Below are 17373 nucleotides of genomic sequence, written 5' to 3'. Positions count from 1 at the left end.
TTTGAACTTTCAAGTATATCATAATTGGTACTGCTTTTATGTGCTGTCTTGGGGCCAAGAGAGCATATAACACCAGTATGTGCGAACATCCTCTCTGTTTTTCATTCCCAAACCAAACCATCTGCTTGTGGTCATTACAAATTCTGTCTTGGAGAGGAAGTGAATCCTTATCTGTGTATGATTAATACAAGTGCCATTTATGCTATCTAGCCTGCACAAGGCAACAATCAGACTGAGAAATATGAAAACAAGAGCCACTCTGTATTACAACACTGTCTAGCAATCAAGAGACTGTCGATAGTTGATATACATAAGTAAAACAGTCAATGTAAAGTGAATTCTGCCATATAGTGATCAAGATGGCGCCGAGTATGGCAGCCTCGTCGCGAGCTCCCCCAAGCAACGGCTTTCTTCTGTGTTTAATTTTACTTTTCCTTTATTTTTTCACGAGCAGCACTTGTCTCCTTGTGTACGACCGACAAACCTTACTGGACATAAAAGACGGTCTTTCTTATAACTTTCCGGAGTTCAAGTTTTGCAACACGGACGCTCCGTTTGCAGACCCCCCATTCATCTCACCTGAGACGCCTTTGTTCTCTGGCCCTGGAGGCCGCGAACGCCGACGCAGAGGGAGAAGATCTGGCGTTCTGGTTCGACTGAGACGGCGCACTTACAGACCACCGTTACCCAGTTTATTACTGGCTAATATGCAGTCTCTGGAGAACAAGCTGTGCGAGCTTCGGGCACGGATCTCATTCCAGCGAGAGATGCGGGACTGCTGCGTGATCTGCCTCACAGAAACCTGGCTATCGGACAAAGTACCGGACTCCGCAATACAACTGCCGGGGTTCTCTGTGCACCGCGCGGACAGGTCACAGGATCTTACTGGGAAAAGCAGAGGCGGTGGTGTGTGTTTCATGATCAACAACAGCTGGTGTGATTATGCGAACGTGCACCCGGTCAAATCCTTCTGCTCACCGGACCTGGAGTACCTGATGATTAAGTGCCGGCCATTCTGGCTACCGAGGGAATTTACAGCAGTGATTATTACGGCTGTTTACATTCCCCCACAAGCCGACACTGACCGTGCACTCAGGGAACTGTACAGCGCGATCAGCAGCGAGGAAACCGCACACCCAGAGGCAGCGTTTATCACAGCCGGAGACTTTAATAAGGGAAACCTGAAGAAAGTCTCACCAAAACTCCATCAACACATCCTTTTCAACACACGTGGAAACCGGCAACTCGACCACTGTTACACCTCTTTCCGGGATGCGTACAAAGCCCTCCCCCGCGCCCCATTCGGCCAATCAGATCACTGCTCCATCCTGCTCCTGCCCGCCTACAGGCAGAAGCTGAAACAGGAAGCTCCAACCCGGAGGGCGGTGCACTGTTGGACGGACCAATCGGAGTCTGCGCTGCGGGACTGTTTTGATCACGCGGACTGGGAAATGTTTCACGTGGCCGCCAGAGACATTGATGAATACACAGACTCAGTCTGTGGATTTATCAGGAAATGCGTGGAAGATGTCGTCCCATCCAGAACAGTCAAATCCTTCCCAAATCAAAAACCCTGGATTAACGGAGATGTTCGCGCGGCACTGGCGGCACGGAACACCGCCTTTGCCTCCGCGAACACATCGGACTACAAACACGCACATTACCAACTCCGGAAGACGATCAAAGCAGCCAAACGTGAGTACAGGGACAGGGTGGAACAACAGTTTGACAACCCTCGGAGTATGTGGCAGGGACTAAACACGATCACAGACTTTAGAGGGAAAACCAGCACACCGCAGACCACGGCCTCTCTGTGTGAGGATCTAAACGTATTCTACGCTAGATTCGACACAGCGAACACCATGAGACCGGACAGTGTGCGCACCGCGGATGACGTCAGTGCGCACACTGTGTCTGAGGAGGATGTGCGGAAGTGCTTCAGGAAGGTGAACGCACGCAAAGCTACTGGTCCGGACGGGATTCCCGGCCGCGTCCTCAAGTCATGCGTGGCTCAGCTGGCTGGAGTGTTCACGCACATCTTCAACCTTTCCCTCTCTCTGTCTGTAGTCCCAGCCTGCTTCAAAATGGCCACCATCGTCCCTGTACCCAAATCCTCCACCATCTCCTCATTGAACGACTGGCGACCTGTAGCCCTGACCCCCATCGTAAGCAAATGCTTCGAGAAGCTGGTCAGGGACTTCATCTGCTCTGCACTACCCGACTCACTGGACCCTCTACAGTTCGCATACCGCCACAACAGGTCCACTGATGATGCCATAGCCCTGACACTACACACTGCCCTGTCACACCTGGAGAAGAGAGACACGTATGTGAGGATGCTGTTTGTAGATTACAGCTCAGCATTCAATACCATCGTTCCCTCGAAGCTGGACAGGAAACTGCAGGATCTAGGACTGAGCAGCTCCCTCTGCAGCTGGATCCTTAGCTTCCTGTCTGACAGACGCCAGGTGGTCAGACTGGGCAGCATCACCTCATCCCCCATCACACTGAACACTGGTGCTCCACAGGGGTGTGTACTGAGCCCTCTCCTGTACTCACTCTACACCTACGACTGCACAGCCACTAACAACTCCAACATCATTGTGAAGTTTGCGGACGACACTACAGTGGTGGGTCTTATCACCAACGGTGATGAGACGGCTTACAGGGAGGAGGTCAGCGCCCTGACCCACTGGTGTCAAGACAACCATCTCACCCTCAACGTCGCAAAGACAAAGGAGTTGATAGTGGACTTCCGGAGGTGCAGAGAAGTACACACCCCCATCACCATCAACGGCGCTGCTGTGGAGAGAGTGAGCAGCTTCCGGTTCCTTGGCGTACACCTGGCTGAGGATCTTACGTGGTCAGTACACACAAACAAAACAGTGAAGAAGGCGCAGCAGCGCCTCTTCTTTCTCAGGAGACTGAAAAGATTCGGCATGAGCCCCCGCATCCTCAGGACCTTCTATCGCTGTGCCATTGAGAGCATCCTCACTGGATGCATCACCACCTGGTATGGCAACAGCACCGCCTACAACTGCAAAGCTCTCCAGCGAGTAGTGCGGTGCTCTGAACGGATAATTGGAGGTGAGCTTCCCTCCCTCCAAGACATCTACAGGAAGCGGTGCCTGAGGAAAGCGGGGAGGATCATCAAGGACTCCAGTCACCCCAGCCATAAACTGTTCAGACTGCTTCCATCAGGAAGGAGGTTCTGCAGCATCCGGTCCCGTACCAGCAGACTGAGAGACAGCTTCTTCCATCAGGCCATCAGACTGCTGAACACGTCATAGACACCTCAGCTTCACTACTGGAACTTCAACATTATGCACTCCACACTGTATATAAATGCCACTTGTTTTGCACATATTCAACTCTGTATATTTTATATATTTTATTATTATTATTATTATTTTATTTTATTTTTTTACTATTTAATTTGTAAAAATGTGTACACACACACACACACACACACACACACACACACACACACACACACACACACACACACACACGTAGGAAAATATTTAGTATACACATCCAGAAATGCATACACTATTATATATTGTACATATATTTATTAGTTTCAGGTTGGCCATTCTTGTATTTTGCTCGTTTGTGTTGTTGTGTTTGCACATCTCTGTTGCTTGTGGGGCTCGCACACAAGAATTTCACTCGCATGTGCTGTGCCAGTGTGCCTGCACATGTGATGTGACAATAAAAAGTGATTTGATTTGATTTGATTTACATATCCATCAAACTACAAACTAAAATCCATGTTCAAAGTTGTTTGTTCTCTGAGATAAGAGACAATTCCCCAAGAATGTTTTTTTCAGCCACTTTTGAGTGTAATCATTGTCAGACTGTCACAGTATTATCACAGCTGTCATTGAGAGACTTATGAGCAAACAACACTGAATATGGTGACAAAATAAATATCTCACAGCTTCTCAGAGGGATATCAAAAAACAATAACTACTGGAATGAAATCGCCAAACGGCTTAAGCAAACATCGGCTTGCTTCAGTCCACAGCGGCGCGTCACAGTTTATCTTTGCAAATTTAACAAATTAGTCATTTGTCACTACAAACTAAATCTTTAGTTTTTTGTATTGTATCCTTCAGCCGTTCTCTGTTTTGCGTCGCATAATCACTGTATCCCACAGGCTCTGTAACACATTACCACCATAATCATCCAAACAGTATGCGTATAAACAATAAGCAAACCATTTGTATCCCAGTCATGCCCTCACTAAGTTTAGTTCTGTATTTAATTAGAAAGCTCACACTTAGGTATATACCTAACAGCTACCCCACAAATTTACATGACGGTAACAGTGGTGATGCATAATACACACTCCCAGGCTCGTACCTTTCCTTCATGACTCAGGCCCCTGACGGGCCCTTTATATACAAAGAAAAGGGAAAGAAGACATTCCTTCATCTTTACTGAAGTGTGCATCATGTCCAGAGACAGATGCAATGAGTAAGGTATAAAAGACTTGTATTAGGGGTTGGAATCACACAATCCCTCATAGTATGATACAATACCATAGCAATGAGGGATTTGGCAATACACTGCAAGACCATCATCTACACCTGACATGCACTCACCGACCAAGAATTAGAGTGCAGTAACCCTGCCATATTCAAATCGGCACGGTGAAACTGCTGATCTATTGGCAATTTCCCATACAGCCATCTATAGTGTTTACAAAGAATGGTCTAAAAAAGAGAAACTAACCAATGAGCATGCAGTTCTCTGAGTGAAAATGCCTTGTTGATGCCAGAAGTCAGAGGACGTCTGGCTTCTTATCAGCTGGACTGCTTCTAGCTGATAAAGAAAGCAACAGTAACTCACACAAACACTCGTTACAAGCCAGGTATGCAGAAGAGCATCTCTGAATGTACAACAGCAGAAGACCACTCCGGGTGCCACTTCCTGTCAGTTTAAGAGCAGGAAACTGAGGCATGAAATCATGGATCCATCCTGCCTAGTATCAAGAGTTGGGGGGATATTTTATTGTCCCACTTTGGGCCCCATTTGGGTACCAATTGAACATCATTTAAATGACACAACCAGCTTTACTGAGCATGTAGATCCCTTAGTAATAATCTGTGAGTTGATGAACCACTTTTCCCTAATCCGTTTGTTAAGTACAGCTAAAAAAAATCAAGAAGTGGTGACCCTCAATAAACTGTTCCACCTCTACAGTGTACACTTCTGCATTCACCATTTCATTTACAGTCGATTCAACAGCGTCTCATTTCAAAATGTTACTTCCTGAGATTATCAGGACACTTACTCACCACCAACATACCATCACATCACAGCACTGAGTGAGATTAGGCCGGATCCTTTATTACATTACATATTAAATGGCATTGCATTAGTGGTCGGCTATGATTGAGGCCAATTACATCTTCTCTTTTTATTCCCTTTCAAAAGAGACACAATTTTATACTTGAAATGACAATCAAGTAATCAACTAAAGAGGGTATTTTTCCCCTCATTATCTTTATGTGTATTGTTGAAATTAAATGTAATCATTTAAAAACATGGTTTTAAATAGCAAACCATCTTCATCCAGACAAGGCTTAATTTTTTTTTAAAAATTAAGTAGTAAGTAGTACTAGTAAGCCTGTAAATGCATTTCAAATAACCCTTCATGTACACTGAGTAGGCGTGCCAGTATGAACAGGCAGTACAGTGTTTACACCATTGCTGTGTTTGCACAGCAATGGCAAAAAGTAAGGTCAGAGAGTCGTAGCACTACTTTAATAATGACTTGATGTTGTTAGTGAAAGTGACCAAACCCAGCAGCATTTCCACAAGTATCCTCTTTAAGGGTACTTTAGCCAGCGTGAACGTTTTACATTTAGAACTGCACAACTTTTATTCAGCACCAGTATACCCCACCCTTAGTGTAGTTTGTTTGTGCAGATGTTAATGTGGTAATTCCACTCAGGTGTGGATCAAAACAAGACGCTTTGGAGAAGGTGGTATGAGTCCAGTTCCAGATAAACTCCAGTGGGGTTTGTTTTTGGCATAAATGTGATCCGACTTTGATCCGATCCAACTACTGTGTGTATGCTGAAAGTTGGAGCTAAACGCCTTCCTGTAGCCAGCTATGTTGCCCATTCTGGGATGCAGCAGAGTATTATAGACATGAACAAACTATAGCAACTACCTGCAAAATTAACCAGTAGCTCACTTGGTATGTTGCCTTATTGACAATTTGGTCAAAGGACTACATTTTTTATCTCCTTCTGTATTTATTTAGTTCACGTGATTTGTAGTGATGCTTTTGGATTTGCTTGAATTTTCTGTGTGAAAAGAAACAAAATCACAAACTCCATACCAGAGTAAACAAACCGTAGGCATAAAAACACCTTAAATACCTGTAACACTGTTTCCACAGTTGGTTGTTACAGCATTTATCACAATAAAATCAATTGTCCCTTCATGTTAGCTATGTTTCTGAGGAGAATTTCTTTGAAGCAGGGCCAACAGAGTGGTGTGGCCAATATCTCATCTGAGATGCGTGCATTTAATAAAGTGCCTCCATCACTGACCAAAAAGGCAAAACTCCCGTAGACACCTCAACACAAATGAGTATATATGCATGATATAAAGCAACACAATACCACACAAATAATAAAGCACAAAAGTGCTTTAAATATACAGAAACACACACAAATGATATATTGTTAACTTTTTTTTTCTTTACACTTTTGTGCTTTATTATGTATTATAACCTCACAAAAATATATGACTAGCTGATGTAAAATATATACATAAATAAAAAATAGTTTACCGCAAATGTGCACAAACAACTACTGATGACATAATCATCAAAGGGCACTGCTGTCGAATAAACACACAAACAAACACAGAAAGCTTAAGCCCTACCAGGCTCCCGAGTTTAGACGATGAGGAGTTGTTTCTGTGTTTGAGCAGACCACATCCCTCCATGCCGGGGGCTTCTCTGTGGTTTCCATGGATACGAGGACCACCAGCCCCCTCGGACGAGGAGCGCAGACGTCTTTCCATCCGCATCACCTCGTGGTAGGGGCTGGCACTGCTGCACAGTGAGGCTGGAGGAAAGAATGAAACAAAGAGAATTACACAATCAGACAGATGGAGAGAAATAATGTATTCAGGTGAAACTGTTATAAGTGATTCCACAAGCATAGATGTAATCATGTTTTATTGTATTACTAATGCAGTCAGCCCTATTTCCTGTTAGAAAGGGGCTTTTGTTTCATGAAACTAAATCACAATGTTTTATATATTCAGCATTTTAAACGACATTCAATCTTCCATTTACAAAGCTTTTCAGCAATATTGCTTTTGGTCAAATGCTATTTATTGTTTTCAGGGGAAATACTCCTTAGACAGATAAATGAAAGATTGTTATAATTGCTCTATTTTGATCTCCTAGAAGATTGAAGTGAAAACAGAGAGACAATACCACATCCTGTCACTAAGCAAGAGGAGACACACAGACACACAAAAACAAGACTTTGTATGAGCCATTTTATCTTCCTTATTTCTTGCTACACTTGCACACTGTTACCTGAACCTTTACACGCGCAAACAACAGGCATGTAAGTCGGTAGTCTTCATGCAAGAACTAAGCAGACATGAGAACACTGAAGAAGTGCCATGATTGCATCTGTAACTACACATGGAGTTACAACACATTGGGACCCTTATTGTAGACTGTTCAAATGTTTGCACAAAAAATTCCTTTTTTGTAGAGTCAACAGATGAGCTTATTTGTCTCAGTGATAGTCTGTCAGTAGTTCTCACTGCCTGGAAGCCAGAAACTCAAAGTGTAAATCAATATTCAGCTATTTTCCTTCAGGAGGGATTGCAACATGCTGTGTGTGTCTGTGTGTTGCTAAAATAGGCCATTAATACCATGTTACGTGTTCGCTTGCAGACAGTCCTTCAATCAAGCCATGTTTCGACTGCACAACAGCATGCCTTGAACAGTTGCAATAATCAAGGTTACAGTCCTTCTAGAGTTTCTAACAGAAGGGGGAAAAAAGGCAAATCGGGAGCATCATCAAAGTGTATCAATGCCCACATTTTATACAGGAAACGTTTTGAACATGACTAAACCTCGGTGGATTATCAAGTTTCTTATCAGTCTCTTCAGTTTCAACTGTGAAGGTAACAAAACAACAATTTAGCGCTACAGTGGTTAACACATTTGTCTCACAAGTGAAAGATCCTCAGTTCAAGACCGTGAGGAAACACAAATCCAGTCAGAAGGCGACATAATGCCAGCACTAAGCCCAGATAAAAGAGAGGACTGCATCAGAAATGGCATCTGGCATAAAATTGTGTGAACCAAATCAAACGAGTGGATCCATCTGCTGTGGCGAAGAAAATAAGGGAGCAGCCAAAAGTGCCTGTACTGCCGGTATGCAACTGACCTCTGATTCCTCATCAAACAGTTTAGACAGTCCTCCCAGTGAAACCCTGGACTTCATGTTTGAATGATTCAAATTTTCTTCTTCTATCGCCTGGTGCCTTTAGGGCTCGCCACAGCAGATTGTCTGCTTTCATCTCACTCGATCTCTAACATCCTCTTCTGTCGCTTCTGTGGTCTTTCTCTTGTCCTTCTGCCTGGGAGCTCCATATTCAGCATCCTGTGTCCAGTATATCCACTATACTTCCTCTGCACATGTCCCAACTGTCTAAACCTTGCCTCTCTAACGTTGTCTCTAAACCACTCAACCTCAGCTGTTCCTCATTTCTTTTCCATTCCAGTCAGTCCTAACAAAAATCTTAGCATCTTCAACTCGGCTTCTTGTCTTTGTTGTAAGTGCCAAACCACACATCATAGTAGGTCTCAGTACCATCTTGTAAACCTTTCTTTTCACTCTTGCAGATTCCTTCTGTCACAAATCACCCCAATAGTCGTCTCCAACCGCTCAACCCTTTCTTCTTCGCCTCTCTTGAGCACTTAGCTGCTCAAGAGAGCCGTTTTGTAGGCATTTTTTGTTGTTACCAGAGAAAGTCTGGCAAGAAGAAAGTGCGCATTGTGTTGCAGCAGCTGGAGGTGAATTAAGGATAGCATTAACAAATCAGCTTTATTTAAGAAAAACACTTTCAATGTGACACTTACTGTTTCAGTCAGTCCACAGCTGCCACTAATTTAATATACTGAAAGGATTTTTCCAGATTAACTGCCTGAGCTGCTGCAAGAAGGACTGACAGCCACACGAGTTTCAAATCTGATTTGAAATTCATGTTGCCGATTTCCAGCCCTAATTCGTTTATTGTCTGGAAACATTCTCACTCCCAACTTTGAATTAGCAAACAATTTGGAAGCAAACAATGCAAAGGCATTATGCTCCGTATGTCAATACAAATCATCTTGTAGTCTGCAATCATCAAGTGGGAACAAGCTGTGAGACATGAGAATAATATCATTTTAAATCTCGATTATGCCAATTTACAGCACCTCCACTTATCAGCTTCCTGGGAGAATCTCTTTGATAGGCTTGATAATGAACTCTCAAGATTTTTATTGGCATTCTAATTCACACTTGTACAATCACGCATAGGGAAGTAATAAAACCAAACAACACTGAAGTAGCAGGAGCATAGCATCACTTTAACTTCATAATAAATGTTTACTGTCAAACTCATTTCAGCAGAGATGAATGTGGATCTTTTTTGATGAAAACGTAACAGTGACTATATTAACAGCAATTTGTTCAGATCATACTTACAAATGAACATCTCCAATAATACAATAATACTGTTGCCATAAATTTTTTCATGGAAAAACAACAATTTAGAATCCGACAATGATTCACGTTCAATATGTTTGCATGCATCAGCATGTGACGCAGGTCCACGACATGTTTGAGGACAGTGAGACAGTGATGAGGTGTATGTTAGGAGTGACAGATGAGTTTAAGGTGGGGTAGGATTACATCAGGGATTGGGCCTGATGAGCCCTCGTTTGTAGTAGTAGCGCAGAATTCTCTATCGACTATAACGTTTGATGACATTGCGATTGCCCCTGAGAGTAAGTAGCAGGTGGAAGAGAAACAGGTGGGGTGGAGGTATGCTCTAGAAAGGAGGAATGAAAGTTAGAATACACGTCTGTGAACGAGAAGGAGACAGGTGTAACAGTGACCATTCAATGAGCAGAAGGGGTGAAGTCAGATGAGTTTAAGTACTTTCGCCTGTCTCATGCAAATCCGAAGCAACAAATGGTGCTTAACAGAGATGAAGAAAAGAGTGCAGCCAGGGTGGAGTAGGCGGACAAAGGTGTTAGGGGTGAGTTGTGATAGAGGATAGCAGCAAGAGTCAAAGGTAAGGGCTACAAGATGGTAATAAGACCTGATATGATGTATGCTATACTGCCATAAGTATTTATGCACCCACCCAAATAACTGAGTTCAGGTGTTTCAATAACCTTTATAGTCACAGGTGTACAAATCAAGCACCTAACATACACACTGCTTCTGAATACCTTTGTGAAAGAATGGGTCGCTCTCAGGAGCTCGGTGAATTCCAGCCTGTGCAACAACTCCGGTATTCGACAGTCAACTATTAGTGGTATTATAACAAAGTGAAGGTTATATATAAAGTGGTAGGCGACATAAAATCACAGAGTGGGCTCAGTGACTGCTGAGGTGCGTAGTGCGCAGAGTCAGTTGCTACAAACTTAATGTGACCTTCAGATTAGCTCAAGAACAGCATGTAGAAAGCTTCATGAAATGAGTGTCATATCATGATATCAATGATATCAATCAATACAGCAATTCCAAACAAGACAAGCCCAGGCATATCTGACAGCAAGAGCCATGTGTCAGCTTCTCACGATGATGATTTAGTACCAAATGTGTTTCGCCACTTGAGGCCAAAACACACCATCAGAATCCACACGACGTGGAGATACTAGCAACTGGTCATGTGCAACCAATAGTAAACAAATGACTCCCCCAAGCATGGCTCGGTGTGACAGGACGAGCAAACAGTGGAATGAAATTACTGATTTGGTTTGCTGTCTCACCACTATTGCGCTGTAAAGCTGCTTCTGCTGGCACCTTGTGGCAACAGATTTACACTTTCAATTATGTAGTCTGTCATCACTGACAGTAACTCGCTGGAAAAGGAGGACAGAAAATGCCCTCATTTTGTTTGCAGTAATAAATGCTGCTCTCTGCCGCTGCAATTACAGATAAAATGTTGTTCAGTAGCTTTTTCTCTATATCTTGTAAACTGTCATCAAAATCATGATCGTAAGTTCCCTTAAAATGTTGTGATATCGTTTTGAGCCTTTTATTGCCAAACCCTACACTGGTGTTTTGGAAATGCCAGTCAGTACAGTGAATCTGTGTGTTTAAGTCATAAAGTGTGGAAAGAAGTACAAGACAATGAAAGTGTCAAAGTGAACTAAGTGTATGTGTGAAGTTAAAGGCTTAGTTTCCAGCAAACGTAACGTGTGTACATTTTTTTCTTGGTGTGTGTTTCTTACATCATGGGATCAGCCCAGCTCTATGACTCACACTGACCACATAGGCTGTATACATTTGTATGCCCGTGGCTTTGGCTTTGCATGTAAATATGTTATTTACCTGCAAGCATTTGCTTGAATTTGATACCTGTGTGTGGTTTCCTCAAGTGAGAGGGTCTGGGTTCATGGCAGCCGCAGAAGCTTCCTCTTTCTTGAAAAGATCGCGTGGTTCTTGCCCTCCTCTCTGACTGTTCAGGGTTAGAGTGGCAGCCCTCACTGCGTACGACGCACGCCTCGCTCTCACTTGTGGTCTCTGTGTGGTAACCTGTCTTCCTCTCTAAGTCCAAGTCCTCCCTCTTCTCTGCTGACAACTCTTTCCTCGCTTCCTTCCTTTCCTCCTCCCTCTCCTTCCTCTCCTCCAGTGACTGTTCCCGCAGAGGTAGGCAGGGTACGGCCGTCTCAGGCTCCGAGACGGAAACGGCAGTTTCATAGTCCGTGTTGTTGGCTGTGCTGGTGTCCGGGAGTAAGGGTTTTTCAGTGCTTGATTGGGCAGGAGTGAAGAAAACCTGAGGAGAAGGCATTTTATTTAGTATGTGCAAAGTTCAAATTTCTCACTGGCAAGATAATGAAGCAAAAAGCTAACAGTTTACATACAGAAGATTGCCCTTCAGCTAGCATTTAAAAGGTGGATGTTTGTGTTCTCATGCACCAAAGTACACATGTTTAGAAGGCAATCTTAATGCAGTCTTTACTACTCTAAAGCCATAAAGGAAAGTGAATGGTTTCATTTTTTGAAGTTCCCTCAGCTGGCAGTAAAACAGAATAATATCTCTGAATAAATGCTTTGAAGGAGGAAAAGTTGTGAGCGTAAAGGTGTGAAATGGGAAGGGCAGAATTCAGACATGCACTAGTCTTCTTTTTCATGCCTAAGCTCTTTCAATAAAAGGATTTTTTATGCCCGGTGCTCAACTTTTATTCCATATTTCACACACTCCAAACAGTGGTCACAAATACTCGTCCTTTGTGCTTGTTCTTGTTTTTGCATTTAACGGCAACTGCAGCTGTATTCCTGAAGCCCTAACATTTTTTGATCTTTTTAAGTCTATTTGGTTACATGCAGACCGATTACTTAGTATTTAAATGTGGTGTGTTTTTATCATAAAAGCTGTTATGTGTTATTAAACTCATTGTTAGTCTATACTGGTTAACCCCATTTGATTTTAAACCTTCTTCAACAAAACAAACATGATACCTGGGAGGTAGAGACAGCCACGCTGAAGTTTTCTGGAACAGGTGGATGATCGGGTGGAGCAGCTTCCTTATCTACCCCTGGTGTAGAGGCCGGTTCTGGTGCTGAACCCGATCCGGGGCTCGGAGCTGGCAGCGCATCTACTTCAGATACAGAGTCTTCAGTGATTGGAATGAACTCGGAAGGAGTGATCGCTGTGGTTCGATCCTCTGATATCATAGGGGACTGGAGTGAGCTCTCACCACCAGCACCAAGTTCACCAGGCCAGGATCCTGGGGTGAGCCCTCCTGCCCCTGGAGTGATGGTAGCGGTGGTGCTGGGAGGCTCCAGCTTCACTTCAGGGGGCCTGTGATGATCAGATGTCCGGGAGAAGCGTTGGTGAGCTGAGAAAGACTTCGGAAGCAGCTGTTTCTTCTGGCGTGATGACCGTCTGTTGTTGTTACTGCCGCCACTGTAGTCATCGAGGATCCCGGAGTCATCGCCCTCATTGGTTCCCGAGCTGCTGATGCAGTTGATGAACACATTTCGATTGGTCGTAGAGGACGATGATGAAGCCTTGTCAAAGTCCTCAGTCTGAGAGCGTGTGATTTTCTTTTGCTTGTGGCTGCCAAATCCAAATGAGTGGCGTGACTTGGGCCGTCCGCCGCCATCGCTGAACCCCGTTGACACCGACGTGCTTATTGCCTGCTGATTATTTCCGTTGGCATCGGTGCCCTGTGTCAGCGGCGGTGTGAGGTTGAGGTTGATAGGCTGGACACGTGGATCGCTGTTCCGTTTACTTGCGAAGCTGAGAGACGGCGTGCGGAACAGGCTCCGCCGTTTCCCGGTGCTGCCGGAGCTGGAGTTGGTGCTGGAAGGCGAGGAGGTGTGGACGCCATTTCCCACTCCGCCTGAAGATGGAGAGGAGGGAAGGGACTCCTGCCTCTTGCTGCTGCTGCGGCGGAAGATTGGCAGGCGGGAAACAAGAGTTGATCGCCGTGAGCCTGATTCACCCATTTAAAAGCTGAGGCAGTGGGCCACTCTGAGAGAACAAGCAGACAGAAACATTTAATAAATAAACCATTCATCAACTCCTGAATACTGCATGGCATACACCACTTCTTCTCTGGTGCCAAACCCTTATGTGGCTAAGAACTCTCAAAGTCCGGTCCATTAACCCTTGGAGCACAATTTTATTTTTCAAAAATGGAGTTTAACTGCACAAACTGCTCACATTTCCCACTCTTAAAGTTCCTGCTGCATCTTTACCCATTCTGATATGGAAAAAGTGTCATACTTAAGAGATTTTTCCCAAATCGGGCATGTGAAATGACTCCTTAAACCAAAACAGTGTTGTTTACACCATTTCTCCTACTGTCTATGTGTGAACTTTCTCTAATGGAAAAATTTAATCAAACACCTGCCTCAAAAGAGCTCAAAAGAGGCAAAAACAGAATCTGATTTCACATTTATTCCATACAAATAAAGTGGTTGTCAAGTCTGAATACACCCAGCATACTGAAGGGGCTTAGCTGAAGTGTACTTCTGTATATTGTACATCAGTACATGTGAACAAAGACGGATCTAACACTCTCACAAAGGTGTGAGATCTCACAGAATGAGAGGCAGTATTTTTCATTCGGTAAAGCAGGTATTCTGGGTGTAAAAGACCTTTTTGTCTGTCATCAGCCTGTCAGATAACATTCAGCGCTAGCAGCAGTCGATGTTCATCTGTTGAGCCACATCAATTCAGGGCTTGCTAAATGTCTGAAGACAGGAGGGATGAAGGGGTGAAAGACTTTAAAATAGTTCAATTATTTTTTTATAATGAGAATTTCTTTGTTTCTCTCTAGCACAAAAGTGGATTAAACTAACAAGAAAACCAAAAAATAACATCTGTTTTGGCATCGGCTACTGGACAAATTGTTTTTTTAAAAACATCAATACTAGCCGAGAACTTCACTTTTAGCGCATCCCTATTTTAAAGTCATCTGGCGTGTCTCACAAAAAAAACTGCTGCTCTGATACATCTCATATTTCATAAGATCAAACAGTAAAAAAGGCTCTTTATTGCCCCAAAACGTCATTTTCACTTGGAAGTGCATGTGTAAAGAAAGTTTTTACGTGACTATTATTAGATCTGCTATGAGACCTGGAGGGTTGATTTCTGTTTAACATTTCACACATTGCAATTAACATTTACTTGACAACTAAATTGTGCAGACAGACCTAACCCAAGGGGAGAGCCAGACAAACACAGAATGGAAAGAAGTGAAGAAGAGAGAGTTACAAAATATCCTAAGCGCTCTTTCAGGGGTTTTTTTTTGTATGGATGTACTAGAAAAAGATCAAATCTTAGCACAGTTATTTACAGATACAGTAAGTTCATTTTTTAAGGTCATTTGATAGAAAAAAGAATGTTGTACTCATAAATATACACTTTCCTTCTAATAAACAATTTAATTACGTTCCCACATTATACGAGACTTTATCCACTAAGTATCTCAACTTTAAAAAATGTTTCATTAACAGAGACTAACAGCAGCTAACAGATGCTAACAGCAGCTAACAGATGCTAACAGCAGCTAACAGATGCTAACAGCAGCTAACAGAGGTTTTTCTGCGCTTAACAACAGAAAAGTTCAGCGTATCCTCAAAGCTCACCTCGGTATCACAGAAGCAAGCTTCACTTAATTGTTTATCCTACATTGACCACCATAGCTAGGATTCTGCACTTGAATTAGGAGGGGTAAGGAAATGACGTCCAGTATCACCTTCAGCCATACGCAATATGGTTGAAATGACCTGTGGCTCTTTAGTGGTTCACTGTGTGTGTGTTCCCCTGGTCTTTCTCCTCTCACTATTAAATAAAGGGGAAAAAATGCCCCTAAAAAAATTCAGTAATGGATTTATAGATTTTACGCGCTGAACCTCTATGTGTTTGCAGTGGTGCAGATTATCCATACATTATAAACTACTATGTAGCTTTCACAAGCACTAATAAATCAGCCACTGACTGAAAGCACAACATGGAAAAGAACAAAATAGGAAAGACCAGAATTTTGGAAAAAAAATATAACAGCACCAGTACAACTCATGGCCAACCATAACTTCCTGGCCTATAGCTCACCCTCTCACCTGCACTGGCTGTTGAGAATACAAAATTAGAGCGTCAGCCTACAACAATGTTCCTCACATGACCTTACAAAGAGAGTCTCTGAGTAAACACAATGCCCCACTGCTAGTAGGAACTGACTAAAGTTCCCCTTTTTGAGTCATAAAGGAAGGCTTTCATTTGAGCAAATACTCCTGTCATTGTTTTTTTTGCACTCAGTAAGCGTAACAGTGACTATGCAGTCCCTGTACTATTGAAGAGCCGACCTCTCTAAGAGCTCCTGAAGTGTTTTGTTTTCAATCTCTGCCTAATAAGCTTACATTAACACTCTCCACTCTGAAGTGGTGTATTATTAGCGTCACCTACCTGAAAATAAATGTTCTCATATTCTAAATGTGATGCAAATTTTAAATTACAATTTAACTCAATGCAACGTATAAAACAGAAAAGGAAGAGAGAGAGGAAGTCAATAAATAGTACTGCCAAACAACGGCGTTAATATCACACGCACACGTATTAGGCTAGGGTCTGTCCTCGATCACATCTAGCTGTTCGTGCAAGTCAAGACAGAGCGGTCACCAGCCGTATCAAACGCTTCCTTTTCAGATTAGCCAACAGTTTAGTAGCTTTAGATTTTCAACCCACCACACAGCCATTTGACCTGGTCATAGTACTCTGGGCTAACCGATTAAGACAACCAATTAGACAGATTAAATCAGATTGAGAACGCCTCTCTCATTTAACAATAGGGGCAAACAACCTGTTGTCAGACTTTACAGGGGCTGAAAATGTCAAATATACACTCACTCAATACTACCTTTGGAAGCATTGTTTTATTATAATCATGCTGTCATCTATAATCTAACATAAAATTACATTATAGGCTCAAAAGAGCTAACAGACACTCAGGCATTTGACTAAACTCATCAGTAACTGCTCATGAAGCGAGGTTACCTACAAAAAAGGAAGCAAAACCTCACCTAATCTGAGTTCCCCTTTGCTTTGCAATTAGTCTGAGAGCTGCTGAGCTGAATGCAAAGTGTTCGTTTTGCTGTGAGCTGGCGTTGCTTCTATATAACTGTCCGCTTAGATGTTCACTTAAATCAAGAATTACTTGAATTGGAGAAGAAAGATTTCTAAGCACGTTTCTAGATCTCCAGCTCTAGTTTTCCCAAATTAAACACATGACAGGTTACGTTTTCTGTCATTGCGGCCTTCACTCCATGTAACAATAGTGATGCATTAAAATCACAATCCTCAAATAAACCAAAACAGAATGAAGAACTTTACTCATGCAGCGCTCTGTGGTTTTTGGCATCTTATCGACACACCCTACAACAATAGTTAACAATCAGCAGACAATGCCACAAAGACACCCTCCCATCTCAGAGTAATTTTACACTGATACTCTACATGATCATCGGTTTGAAATAATAGGTGTGTATAGGGTGTGAAAAATGGGTGTTTCCTATAAAACAGGTTCTGGGTGCGATAATTTTGAAAACCATAACCACATGTTAGAGTTAATGCAAACCATACTCT

At 43.0% G+C, this 17373-nt stretch overlaps 1 protein-coding gene across 1 annotated transcript in view; it reads right to left on the bottom strand.

The window, feature by feature from the left end:
• ccser1 (coiled-coil serine-rich protein 1) overlaps positions 1-17373 on the bottom strand; it is a 127440-nt gene that overhangs the window by 108370 nt on the left and 1697 nt on the right. Inside the window, exons 2-4 of the mRNA XM_085294663.1 lie at positions 12741-13758; positions 11637-12054; positions 6910-7094 (exon numbers count right to left, since the gene is read on the bottom strand). Of these exons, the coding sequence (XP_085150789.1) occupies positions 6910-7094; positions 11637-12054; positions 12741-13733 (1596 nt within the window). The 5' untranslated portion in view covers positions 13734-13758. The remainder of the gene's footprint in view (positions 1-6909; positions 7095-11636; positions 12055-12740; positions 13759-17373) is intronic.

This window comes from Mchenga conophoros, linkage group LG12 (assembly GCF_057382185.1).
Source record: "Mchenga conophoros isolate Kocher_MC1m ecotype Shallow Benthic linkage group LG12, M_conophoros_male_GT1.1, whole genome shotgun sequence".
NCBI lineage: Eukaryota > Metazoa > Chordata > Actinopteri > Cichliformes > Cichlidae > Mchenga > Mchenga conophoros.
Note: the sequence above shows the minus strand (reverse complement) of the source record. Positions and strands in the feature narration are given on the sequence as shown.